Here is a 12,388-nt window from a genome sequence, read left to right as displayed (position 1 = left end):
CAATCACCTCTGCTGTGGGCCAGACCTCAAGACAAGAGGCAAAGCAAATACACCCGCTTCCTAAGGATCCACAGTCCAGATAGTTCTCTATCACCCCTGAGAAGTCAGGAGTCTGCCTCCCACCTCCTACAGGAAGGGTCACTCTGTTAAGCTTGTGTGCTTACTACATGACTCACTCCCTATTGGCTCCTAATTTAATCAATTTTACCTGAGAAATTAATCTTATTGGTTGGCCACAGTTCTGTCCCGCCTTATGCCCACCTTGCAAATTCCCATTTTTCCCCACCTTTGACCCACTTAACCTCATGGTTTTACTCTATAAAAGTTCCTAGAAAAGAGAGTCCCTGGCAACCTGCTCAGGACCCCTTTTGTCTCTCTCAGATAGAGACTTTCTTTCTCTCAATAAATATATTCTGCTCTTAACCTCCATTGTTCCTAAAATTCATTCTTTGATTTTAGAGAACACGTACTCGTTCCGGACATATAGTAGGTCAGGAGTTTCATTCTAATACATCAGTTTCAATCCCCTATGGCATTAAGAAACCAGCAAAAACTGGTGAAAACTGGAAATTTGTACCTGCACGGACACCGACTTTCAGAAAATGAATGCTATTTATTTTAGGTATAAGAATGATACTTTTTTTAATCCGACATTTTTGTTTTTGTTTTTGTTTTGAGACAAGGTCTTGTTGTGTAGCACACGCTGGCCTCTAACTCCTGGCCATCCTCCTGCCTCAGCCTCCTAAGTGCTGGGATCACAGGCGTGCGGCACCACACCAAGCAAAAATCGTTATCTTTTAGAGGTTAAAAAAACAAACAAACAGGAAAAAAAAAAAACTGATTTGGTGCCTGAGTCTGGCTTCAAAATAACCGAGGAAAAGGAATGCGGATGAAATAAAGTTGACGGAGTTGATGGAATCGCTGACGCCGAGGACTGAGGTGGGGGCAGCTCCTAAGAGCCCCACTAGTTGTGGGGTTCAGTGTCCTCACATTGGCTTCAAACTCCGGAGCTCTTCGTCCAGCAGGTGGCGTGGCGGGCTGGAGATGTGGCTCAGGGGTACAAGCATTTGCCTGGCAAGCGATCTGGAGTTCGAACCAAAGAAAGAAAAGAAAAGAAAAGAAAGAAAAAGAAATTGAGAACTCCTGCAGCAGGTAGAAAAGAAATTGAGAACTCTCTGCTGCCAGGTGCTGGGCGGAAGTGCGGGAGGGGGCGTGGCCGAGGACGGGGCGGGGCCGAGACTGGGCGTGTCTGCGGGCGTGGTCTCAAGCGGGGCGGGGCTTGCTCGCCGCATCTGGCGGCCGCGGAGCAGGTGGGACGCTCGCAGGTGTCCCCGCCCCGGCGGGGAGGAGCGCGCGGCGCGGGGCGGGGCGCTGGGAACCTGCGGGCAGGTGCCACCGCCGCCGCGCTGGGCCGCCGAACTCTGGCGCCCGGCATGAGCTTCATCCGGAAAAAGGGCTTCTACAAGCAGGATGTCAACAAGACGGCCTGGGAGCTGCCCAAGACCTACGCGTCCCCGACGCACATCGGCAGTGGAGCCTACGGCGCCGTGTGGTGAGCCGGGCGCGGACCTCGGCGGGGGGGCTCTGGCGGGCGCCGCACCCCTCTGCGCCCCGACGGCGCTTCCTTGGCCGTCCACTCTCTGAGTGCCCCGCCCGAGGACCCCACGGCCCGCGCCCTTCCCGGCGCGCCGTGGCAGGGGTGGAGGCGCAGCTCCCCGGGAAGTGCGGTGGAGAGGAGGGCGGGCGCGCGGGCTGCTGGGGCCACCTGGGGCGCGCTATCGGTGCAGCCCTGGCTGCTGGGGAGACGGTTCCCGGGATCGGATTAGGACTGGATCTCCAGGCTGTAACCTTGGGAGGGACCCCGGAGGCGCCTCGGACAGATGCCCCTGGCTTCAGATGAGGACACTGAGGCCCCCAGAGCGGAAAGGAGCTTGCCCAGTTGCAGAGGGAGACTCCTGGCCTGCTCAGGACGATTTGGCATCAAAATGCCACCCCAGGACAGTGCCACCCCCTCCGCACTGCTTCCTGCCTAGCTTCCACCCTCCGGGTCCACACGCCATGGTGGGCATCAGCTCCTCCCAGCCTGGTCTCCTGACCAAGTCGGGGTGCAGGAGCAAGGGTGACCTGAGAGTTACCTGTTGCTCTGCAGCTCCGCCATCGACAAGCGGTCAGGGGAGAAGGTGGCCATCAAGAAGCTGAGCCGGCCCTTCCAGTCTGAGATCTTCGCCAAGCGGGCCTACCGCGAGCTCAGGTTGCTGAAGCACATGCAGCATGAGAACGTAGGCTGAACGTCCTGGGGCGGGCTGGGGGTCTGGGGGTCTGGGGGTCTGGTAGTGTGCTTGGGAGTCAGAGAAGGAGGAGGGAGAAGAGACCCAGAAATGGCTCTGGCCCCGGGCCCGGGGTGCTAGGAGCTCTTGGTGGGGCCAGGAAAAAGAACTTCCTGCTCCCCAGTCCTAGCTTCTTACTTGATTAGTAAAACAAGGGGTGTGGGGACCTGCCCTGCACACTTCCAGGGAAGGTACAGGCGGCATTTCTGGCAGATTGAGTTTTGGGAGGTACAGACTGCCTGACTGTTATGAAGAAATAGGCACAGAGGAACTTGGGGGTTTGTTCTGTGTCTCAGAGAGCCTGGGGTGAGCTGAGACCAGAATCAGGGCAGTGTCATCTCCACCTGAGAGTGACCCTCATGACAACAGATCCTCATTGAACACTCACTGTGTGCCAGGCGCTGTCATAAGAGCTTTGTGTCACCTAACTTGTGGAATCCTCCCAGCGTCACATGAGATAAATACCAGCAGCCTCATGTCACACCTGGGGAAACTGAGGCACAGAATGGCTTTTAGGTTATGTAGTCAGTCAGTAGGCAGAACTGGGATTTGCATGTAGGCAGCCTGGCTCCAGGCCAGAATGCATGACCATGACACTGTCCTGTGTGGTGGACAGAACTAGAAAACCCAGTCACCCAGCTTGGGCCTAGGATCCAGGATTCTAGGATTAGAAAGGCGAATGTTTCAAATCGTGATTTTAACCATTGTGAGAATTTTGAGCCCCATCGTGTTTTGAGCCCCATCTTGTGACCTCCAACCAGGGGTGATCTTGACTTTGGCTTTGAACCAGTCCTGTGCCAGGCAAGGATAGATGTGGCCGAGAGGCCCCTTCACCCCGAAGGACCTCTGGTACTTGGAGTTGAACCCAGGGCTTCACACATTAGGCACCTGAGCTACACTGAGCTATACTCCAGGCACTGTGTTCTAAGACACAATCTCGCTGAATTGCCCAGACTGGTCTTGAGCCTCCCGAGGAGCTGGGGTTAGGGGTGTGCGCCACTGCACCTCATTCCCTTTCCCCTTGCCCTCCTGTGGCTTTTGAGTTGAGGAATGGGTTTGTGCCACGTGCCCTGAACACAGACTTGGGCACGCACCCCCACCCACAGCTGAGCTCCAGCACTGTCACCCTCCCTGCAGGGACCCTTCCTCTTCCGTGTTTCCCCCTTTACTACTAAAACCAAGCAGCTGGGCTGCTTCTTGCTGGAGGAGGTGGACTGGGAGGGGGTGGCTGGCCCCTGGCAGTGGCTGGGCCTGTGGAGAGAAAGGGCAGTGCTGTCCAGCCCTGACTGGTGGCTTCATCCCCAGGTCATCGGGCTCCTGGACGTCTTCACCTCAGCCTCCTCCCCACGCAACTTCCAGGACTTGTGAGTTGGCCGCACTGGCTTCTGGGTGTTTGCAGCTCTTGCTGCTGGGGAAGGAGACAAGAGGGTCGGTCTCATTTACAGGTGGGGCCTCCTGGCCCTTCAGTCCCTGTGCCTTGGGCCATGAAGGTGACACTGCAGAGGCACTGCAGAAATAGGCAGGTGGGCGGAGTGGGGTGCCTGCCAGTCTGCTCCCCTGTCTGCTCTATGGTCTAAGTGTGGGTCTGGAGCTTGGGGCTCTTTCTGCACAAATCAAGGATCCATAGCATGGCTGCCCTGGTTGGAGTGGTGCCTGGCAGAGTCCCACAGAGCCCCAGCTGTGTCCAGCTCTGCCAGTGCAGTGCCACATGGGCCGGGACTGCTTGTTCCATATTGAGAAGTTAAGGTGCTAGCTGAGGCCACTGCTGGCTTACGCAGTTCCACAGCCGCCTCGAGTCCAAGAAGGTTTGGAGGGGGCTGTGATGAGGTCAGGAGATGATGCCCAGGTCCTGCTTGAAATGCAGGGGAGAGGAGGAACCGAACTTGGAGAGAGATAATAAGATGAGTGTTGGACACTTCACTTTTGCAGAATTTGTAAAATCAGCAGTTGCAAATAGATCTGCATCTCAGGAGAGGAGGGCTGTGCTGGCCTTGTGGATTGGGCTGCTGGACAGCCCACAGATGATAAACAAAGCCTAGCAATAGGGCAATGTAAGAGCCAGTCAGAGGGGGTCAGCAGAGAATTTGGAGGAAGAGTGGAGTTGGGGGAAGGTCAGACAGGGAAAGAGGGCGCTGTAGTGTGTAGAGAGCGCAGTGGTCACCTCGAGCCAGGCAGGGTGGTAGAAGGAAGACAGGAAGCAGAAACTAGTTTCTCAGAGCTGGGTGTGGTAGTGTACACCTGTAATCTTAGCGCTCGGGAGGCTGAGGCAGGAGGATCGTGAGTTCCAGGCCGCCTGGGCAACTTAACAAGATCCTGTCTCAAAATACAATTTTAAAAAAGGAAGCAAAGGAAAGGTGACTGGTCTAGTGAGACTTCAGCAAGTCTGTGAGCCAGGCTGGCTCAGGGAGCTGCCCTCCTTACACCCTTTTCTCAGACTCCTTTTACAACCCGCCACGCTTTGCTTTTGGACTTTGCTGTTCCCATCGGGAGTAGCAGCTCCACACTGCTGCCCTGGAGCTGTTTCGAAATCCCAGGGAAGGTGCAGCAGTCCACCTACCATCCTCTTCCCGCTCCTCAGAGCGGGTTTATTGTTTTCTTCTTGGAAGGGCAGGCCTTCTGCTCGCAGTTCAGCTGGCCACGACCCTCAGGGGACAACAGTGAAAGGCAGTGAGGGCAGGTGCTTGGGGCTCACAGCCAGGCTGCTGCGGGGAGCTGAGGGGGGCCAGGAGCAGGCAGCTCTGCAGAGAGGAGCACCGTTCTGTTGGTTTGCCTTGTGCACACTTGCCCCAGTGCCAGTGCTCACCCTAGCTCTGCCGACTGGCGGCCTGGCTCCCAGGAAGCCCAGAGCCCTGAGGGCCATGAGGGGCTGGCTTTGGCTACACCTTCTCATCCGAGGCCTCTGCAAGGCCCCGGCTCTGTGCCACCCAGCTCAGACCTGGGCCCAGGGGAGACTGGGGCCCAAGCCAAGAAGCCCCCGTGCTTTCCAGCTACCTGGTGATGCCCTTCATGCAGACGGACCTGCAGAAGATCATGGGCATGGAGTTCAGTGAGGACAAGATCCAGTACTTGGTGTACCAGATGCTCAAGGGTCTCAAGGTGTGCGGGGCTTAGAGTGGGCACCAGAGATCTGCGGGGGCTGGAGGGGGCGCCCCGGGATGGGGCGGAGAAGGTTGCACCTATGGTACCAGACGTGGAAACCAGTTCACTGAATTCACCCCCTTTTTCTCCCCCCACCCAGTACATCCACTCTGCCGGCATCGTCCACAGGGTGAGTGCGTCTTTGCTCCAGTCCTCAGGGGCCCCAGCACTTGGGGAGCTGGTGTTCCCTGGCCATCCGGGATGGAAAGGGTGGTGGGAAGGTACAGCTTTTGGAAATGCACAATGTGGATTTTTCAGACCTAGCCTTGGCCCAGGAAGGCCCGGGAGGTCAGGTGGGGAGTTGCTGGAGACATATGAACCCTGGGCACTGATCTCAGGCTCCAAGAATCAGACGCTATAGAGCTAGGTGGGCCCTGGGTAATATGTCACCCAGCCTTTCCTGGCGGTGGAACCCAGGCTTTTGTCCACAGTGGTCATGTGCTTTCCCACTGAGACACATCCTCACTCCTTCCAAAATTTTGCTTGAGACAGGATCATGCAAACCTGAACTTGTGATCTTCCTGCCTCAGCTTCCTGAGGAGCTGAGATTGCAGGCATGCGCCACCGCACTGGGCTCCAGTCCCTATTTTATATTATATAAGAGGAAACTGAGGCCTGGGGAGAGGCAGGGGCCTGGAGGCTAGGTCATCTGCCACCTCTGCCCCTCCCCCTAGAGCTCCTCTCTGTCCTCCCCCCAGGACCTGAAGCCCGGGAACCTGGCCGTGAATGAGGACTGTGAGCTGAAGGTGAGTGGCCGTGGACAGGCCCCGCCGGGTGAGATCAGGAGAAGGAGTCTGGTAAGAGCCCCTCGGATCTGCTCTGGAGCCCTGCCCCACTGTCCTTAATGAGCACCATCTCCCTGTATCCCTTGAGCCATAGATCCTGGATTTTGGGCTGGCCCGGCATGCGGACCCTGAGATGACTGGCTACGTGGTGACGCGCTGGTACCGGGCCCCTGAGGTCATCCTCAATTGGATGCACTACAACCAGACAGGTGAGCCGCCACCACGGGGACAGGCTGGGCCGGAAGCTCCCTGAGCCAGCAGGTGACACTTGATGGAGCAATCACTTGGTGGCTCACTTGCTCAGCTGTCCAGTGACATGCCCTCCACCCCCGTACCCCACAGTGGACATCTGGTCTGTGGGCTGCATCATGGCGGAGATGCTGACGGGGAAAACCCTGTTCAAGGGAAAAGATTGTATCCTTTGCTGGAAACGTCAGAGTCCGTCTGGGGACCTGCCTTCAATGCACTCCTCACTTGCATCCTTCTCCTTTGTGCAGCAGGGGTCCATGCACCTTGTGAATCATTTTAAAATGCAGGTACATGAAATGACCAGAGGGCATCTTGGACTCCATCCCCACTACCAGACAATTAAAAAAAAAAACCAAACAGGCCTTCATATCTGAGCTGGATGTGGTGATGCACATCTGTATCCTAGAACTGGGAAGGCTGAGTCAGGAAGGTCTGAAGTTTGAGTCAAGCCTTGGCAACTTGGCAAGACCCTGTCTTTAAATAAATAAATGGGCATAGGGATGCAGTGCAGTGTGAAGCCTCTGGGTTCAAATTCCCAGTCCCAGGAAAAGAAAGACCAAAAAACAATAGAAAATAAGGCCCTAAGAATTCCCCCCAATTTATCTCCTCACACAAAGAGAAGCGAGTGCTGTGTGTGTCATGCAGGTGTTTGGTGAGGAGGCTCGGGGTCTGCCCAGCCCTCAGTGCAAGGGTCAGGAGTCAGGGGAGACGGCAGAAAGCATTCAGGGTGGCTGTGTAGCTGGGAAGTCCACAAGGCCAGCACCCTTCCTTCCTGGCCTGGCCTGACGCCCTCTGGAGTGCCGGGTCTGCAGGCTGAGCCTTCTCTCCTGAGAGCCGGAGGTAGGAAATGGTCCAGGGCCTGGGCAGTGGCCACGGTGGCTGGGGATTGATGTTGGGGCTGCGGAAGGGGACAGCGAGGCTGTACCTTAACCGCTGCCAAGACCTGGACCAGCTGACCCAGATCTTCAAAGTGACCGGAGTCCCGGGGGCTGACTTTGTGCAGAAGCTGAAGGACAAATCGGTGAGTGGCTGTGGGCCCGAGCTGGGCTCAGCGGCGGGCTTGGCTGACCGGGCTGGGGATTGTTGGGGTTCACCCGCACCCGCCATGGCCTGCATCCCGCTGTGGCCTCCCGTGTACAAACCCTCACGCTCTGCCCTGAGCCCTGAAGGGCCTGATCCTCCTCCTTCTCCAGGCCAAATCCTACATCCAGTCCTTGCCCCAGACTCCCAAGAAGGACTTCACTCAGCTCTTCCCACATGCCAGCCCCCAGGGTGAGTCTGGCTGCTCCCTGGGCCTCTGGGGTCCCCGGCGCAGGCCAGGGGGCTCATGGCTGTGTCCCCACAGCCACTGACCTGCTGGAGAAGATCCTGGAGCTGGATGTGGACAAGCGCCTGACGGCTGCGCAGGCCCTGGCCCACCCCTTCTTTGAGCCCTTCCGGGACCCTGAGGAGGAGACAGAGGCCTCGCAACCCTTCGATGACTCCCTGGAGCACAAGAAGCTCACGGTGGACGAGTGGAAGCGTAAGAGCCGGGCAGCGCCTGCAGCCTCTCTGCTTCTCCTTCTTCCTCTGCCCGCCTGGCCGCCGCTCGGAGACTCCTGTCCCTTCTCTCAGAGCTGGCTCTCTCTGCTTGGTGACCCTGGCCTGGATCAGTTTCCTGTTGCTCGCTAGTGCCAGGGTGTGGCCGCCCTCCTGTGCCCAGCACCCCGGCCCCTCCTTGAAGCACCCCACCTTCCGCAGAGCACATCTACAAGGAGATCATGAACTTCAGCCCCATCGCCCGCAAGGACTCTCGGCGCCAGAGCAGCATGAAGCTGCAGTGACTGCCCGCCCGCCGCCTGGACGCATACTGGTCACCAGTGACCCTCAACTCTTCTCGAAATAGAGCACTCCAGGCAGAGGACAGAGTGCCTGCCGTGGGCGCTGTGGCTGCGGAACTGGAAGATGTCCATGGAGGCGGCTCTGACCACCCGAGCTGTGCTGCGTTGGGCCGGTGCACGGGGCCTCTCCTTCCCCACTGCAGCAGGACAGGGGCCGAGCTGGCCAGGGCTCTGTGACAGGGCTGGATCAGTTTCCTAGGCTGCTGTGATACCATGTTGGGGCTTAAACAGAAATCTGTGCTCTTACAGTTCTGAAGTCACAGGCTGTGGCTGCTCCGAATGGCCTGGAAGAGCCCTGGCCTGCCTCCTCTGAGCTCCTGGTGGCTCTGGGCCCTCCTTGGCTCTCCTCAGCTGCAGCTGCCACTCTGGTGTCTGCTGTCTATTCCTCCCTTTCTTGTCTCTGTCCTTTTGTCCTCTTGTAAGAACAGTGGTCCCTGCACTTCGGGCCCACACCAATCCAGTATGATCCGGTGTTGGTCCCCCACGAATCACATCTGTGTGTAAAAACTTTATTTCCAAATAAAGTCATTTTCTGAGGTTCAGGGGGACATGAATTTGCTAGGACACTGAGGACCTGGGTCAGCCTGTCCAACTCACTACAGGTGGCCTGAGGGACACCCCCTTGTGTCATGTGAACCCCAATGTGTCTGGCTGCTGCAAGAGGGTGGCGCAGAGAGAGCTACAGCTGCTGAGATGTGGGTGCAGCATAAGCAGCAGGAGGCAGCGGGCTCGTGGGCCGGGAGCCCAGGAGGCGGAAATGGGCCATTCCTTGGCTTTGTGGCACAGCTCCGTCCCGTTCCGTTTTGGGAGATCCTTCAACTTTCCAGAGATTAACTCGGAAGTGGCCAGGCTCTTTCAGTTCAGCTGATTCCCACTTGCTGGGGCAGTGAGGAGCCTGGGCTTGGGCTCCCGCCCTGGGCACCTAGAGACCTTGTTAAAATTCAGATTCTGGAGCCCGCTGTCCTAGGAATTCTGATTCAGCAAGTGTGGAGTTGTGACCTTACAATGTGTTCGAAAGCATTTGACCTTGACCCGAGTGCAGTGACTGTTTAGAGAAACGTGTGGCTGGTTTCAGTGCCACTTCTTGTGCCAGGGGAAACATACTTCCTGTGTCTAGCACCTGCCCGATGGGCTTCCTGTTCACTTTACAGATGTGGACACTGAGGCTCAGACCAAGCCTTTTTAGGGCAGTGAAACTGTTGTGGGCTGCTGTTATGGCTGTGCGGCACCAAGGGTGAACCCCCAAGTGACCTGTGGATCCTTGTGGATTTGTGTTAGTAACAGTGTCCCCATGTCAGGTCACACTGAGGCTAGAGGGTAATAACGGCAATGGGAGGGGCGGGTATGGGACCCCTGAACTTTCTGCAAACCTAAACATTAAAAATAAAGTATTGGAAAGCACTGCAGACCCTGCACCCCGAGAGATGGGTCTGCACCCTTCTTCCCACGCGGGCCTGGGGCTGCCTTCCCCTGGAAGGCCCTCCGTCCTCCTCTTAGACCCTTGAGGAGTCTGCCCCAGGGATCCCCCAGGGAACAGGGCACCCCCTCCCCCAGGTGCTCTATGGGTAGCATTTTGGGGTGCTTGGGCCACCTGCTGCCTACCTGAGCTGTGACAATGCACGCCTGAGTGACCGATAGCCCAGGGCCCTCTTGGCATTTCTCTGATTTCTCTGGTCCCCCTATAGTGGTGCTGCAGCCCCCTGAGTGAGATGGCACAGTGGGGAGCAGAAATGTGGGCTCAAGCCAGTCCTTGAGAGAAACCTCCCCTCCACCCTCTCCCTCACCCCTCTGTACCCCTCAGCAGGATAAGAGCTATTCTCCTCCCATGGGCTCACCTCAGACCTGGCACTTCTCTCCACCAGAAGGAGAAAATGCCCAGCACTGGGAAGGACATTTCAGCTTTGTGCCTCCCCAGTGGGCACTGGGCCACACCTAGTGGGAAGCCAGGTCACTTCCTGCTGGTCTGGGGGACTCCTGGGGCAGGTCTCAGGAGGCCTTGTGGCTGAGAGTGGCCCCATTGTCTAGCGGTCAGATAAGGAAGCCAGAGATGGAAATGTTCCCAGAGGATTGTCCTGGCGGGTGTCACAGCTCCTCCCTGAGGGCCACTAGAGTCTGGGGCCTGGAGGAAGAGAAAGCAATGCCAGCTTGCTGGTGTGAACTGGTGGGTGGCACACAGGGAGACGGTGAGGAACTGTCCCCTCCCTGCCAGGACAGCCTAAGTACACAGGGGCCAGCTTCCAGCGGGCAGGCCAGAGGCCAGAGGCCAGCTCTGTAGACAAAACGGCCTGGTGTCCCCAGCATGTCAAGGGTTTCTGCTGTCCGCCAGGGCTGGATGCTTCTCAGGACCTAGCCACACTGTGACCACTGCAGCCGCCTGGCTTGTCCCGCGCTGGGCCTCCCTGAACACAAGGCCTTCACACCGGGCTGCACCCCCAGGTCTCTAACCCTGCTTTCAGACAGGGCATCACTAAGTTCCCCAGGGCTCAAGCCTGAACTCCTTCTGCCTCAGCCTCCCAGAGTGCTGGGATTATTGGCATGCGCCACCATGCTGGATTCTGACTTCTCATCCTGGGAATCAGAGGGCCAGCACCATTCCCTGGACTGACCGGCCCAGGGAGTTGTCATGGTTATGGTCTCCATCAAGCCCCCAGGAGGTGGTCCTGGAATGGGGGTGGTTCCAGCTGGACAGCTGCCCTCCTGAGCCAGACCACATCTGGGTGCCAGTAGAAACTCTCTCGGCTGGGGCGCTAGCCCTGTCTGTGCTCTGAGTGCCTTCTCAAGCACGGTAAACTGGGGGTGATGGCATGCACCTGTAACTCTAGCACTCTGCCAGGCCAAAGTGACAGATTCCACCTGTAGAAAGCACGGCCCAGCTCAGCATGGACCGCGGCCCTGGTTCAACGCGGTGCTGGGCAGAACCTCAAACTTCCCGCTTTTCGTGAGTGTGCGGAAACTCTCCCAATCAGCTGTCAACAGGTCACTCTGCCCACCCCTTCAAATTCCACCCCCCTCAAAACCGGGACCTGGTGGCTCAAGCCTGTAATCCCAGCACTCAGGAGGCTGAGGCAGGAGGATCACTGCAAAGTCAATACCATCCTGGGCTACAAAATGAGCTCAAGGCCAGCCTGAACTGCATAATGCAGCCCTGTCTCAAAAAAAGACAAAAATAAAACAACAAAAAAAACCAAATACATGAAGTAGGAGAGCCTGCCAGAGCCTCACAGATCTGAAGCAGAGGTAAATGGGAACAGTGATGTTTTCAGAACAATGCAGCAAACCCAAAGGAAAGCAAAGTTCTGCAGGTCCTAGTGCTACTTTTTTTTTTTTTTTTGGTGCCGGGGATTGAACTCAACGACCTCACATTTGCCAAGCAGGCACTTACGCCGCTGGCTAAACCCCCGGCCCCTAGTGCTGCTTTTGCTTGTAACTGAGGAACAAAGCCAGGAGATTTCCCGAGCCAGGGGCTGTGGAGAACACCCCGTTCCCCACGTGACAGCGTGAGAGCGTGGCTCTGGTTGTCCCCGCTGGCTCTGAGCAGGGCCTGGCCCACCCTCCGCCTGCTCATGGAGCAGCTTTGCACCCAGACCCTGGCCACACGGATTGCCCCGCTTTCCTGGGCCTGGAGCCCCCTGTCTAGGTGGGATGGGTCCAGCCGGGGGTTTGTGGATCCCTCAGGTGGCGCTGGCCCACTGCCCTGCAGGTGACCTCAATTTTACCCTGGAAGCATTTAGGGCCGGAGGGGGTACTGAGGCTAGGCGGCCCTGTGTTGATCACTGTACTATTCTTTCTCCTGACATTATTTGGGTATGGGGTGGGTGGTGGTGGGGTTTGTTGTTTTATTTTTGTTTGTTTGTGGTTCTGGAGACCGAATTCAAGGCCTTCACACACTGAGTTGCCTCCCCACCCCCTTTTTAAATTTCTATCTTGAGACTAGGTCTCATTAAGTTACTAGATTGACTAAATTGCCCAGGCTGGGCTTTTTGTGGTTCTCCTGCCTGAGCCTCCCAAA

The 12,388-nt window shown here is 57.0% G+C and overlaps 1 protein-coding gene across 1 annotated transcript; it reads left to right on the top strand.

Annotated features, from left to right (window-relative positions):
* Window positions 1-1,286: 1,286 nt before the first annotated feature.
* Mapk13 (mitogen-activated protein kinase 13) lies at window positions 1,287-8,921 on the top strand. The gene is made up of 12 exons (XM_023566725.2): window positions 1,287-1,552; window positions 2,150-2,279; window positions 3,633-3,691; window positions 5,315-5,423; window positions 5,566-5,595; window positions 6,164-6,211; window positions 6,345-6,459; window positions 6,593-6,664; window positions 7,441-7,520; window positions 7,693-7,771; window positions 7,845-8,021; window positions 8,240-8,921. The coding sequence occupies exons 1-12, from the start codon at window positions 1,434-1,436 to the stop codon at window positions 8,320-8,322; spliced, it is 1,101 nt and encodes a 366-aa protein (XP_023422493.2). The 5' UTR covers window positions 1,287-1,433; the 3' UTR covers window positions 8,323-8,921.
* Window positions 8,922-12,388: the final 3,467 nt, after the last annotated feature.

Source organism: Cavia porcellus, unplaced genomic scaffold (assembly GCF_034190915.1).
Source record: "Cavia porcellus strain 051 isolate PalLab524CR breed Dunkin Hartley unplaced genomic scaffold, mCavPor4.1 scaffold_28, whole genome shotgun sequence".
Classification (NCBI taxonomy): domain Eukaryota; kingdom Metazoa; phylum Chordata; class Mammalia; order Rodentia; family Caviidae; genus Cavia; species Cavia porcellus.
The sequence above is the reverse complement of the archived record's forward strand: the minus strand, read 5'-3'. Positions and strand labels throughout refer to the sequence as shown.

Bases quoted from the DNA above. Each gene is read 5' to 3' on its own strand.
- Mapk13 (XM_023566725.2), top strand. From the start codon at position 1,434: ATGAGCTTCATCCGGAAAAAGGGCTTCTACAAGCAGGATGTCAACAAG. The intron at 5,596-6,163 runs GTGAGTGCGTCT...TCCTCCCCCCAG, and splicing joins CTGCCGGCATCGTCCACAGG to GACCTGAAGCCCGGGAACCT. The intron at 7,772-7,844 runs GTGAGTCTGGCT...GTGTCCCCACAG, and splicing joins CCCACATGCCAGCCCCCAGG to CCACTGACCTGCTGGAGAAG.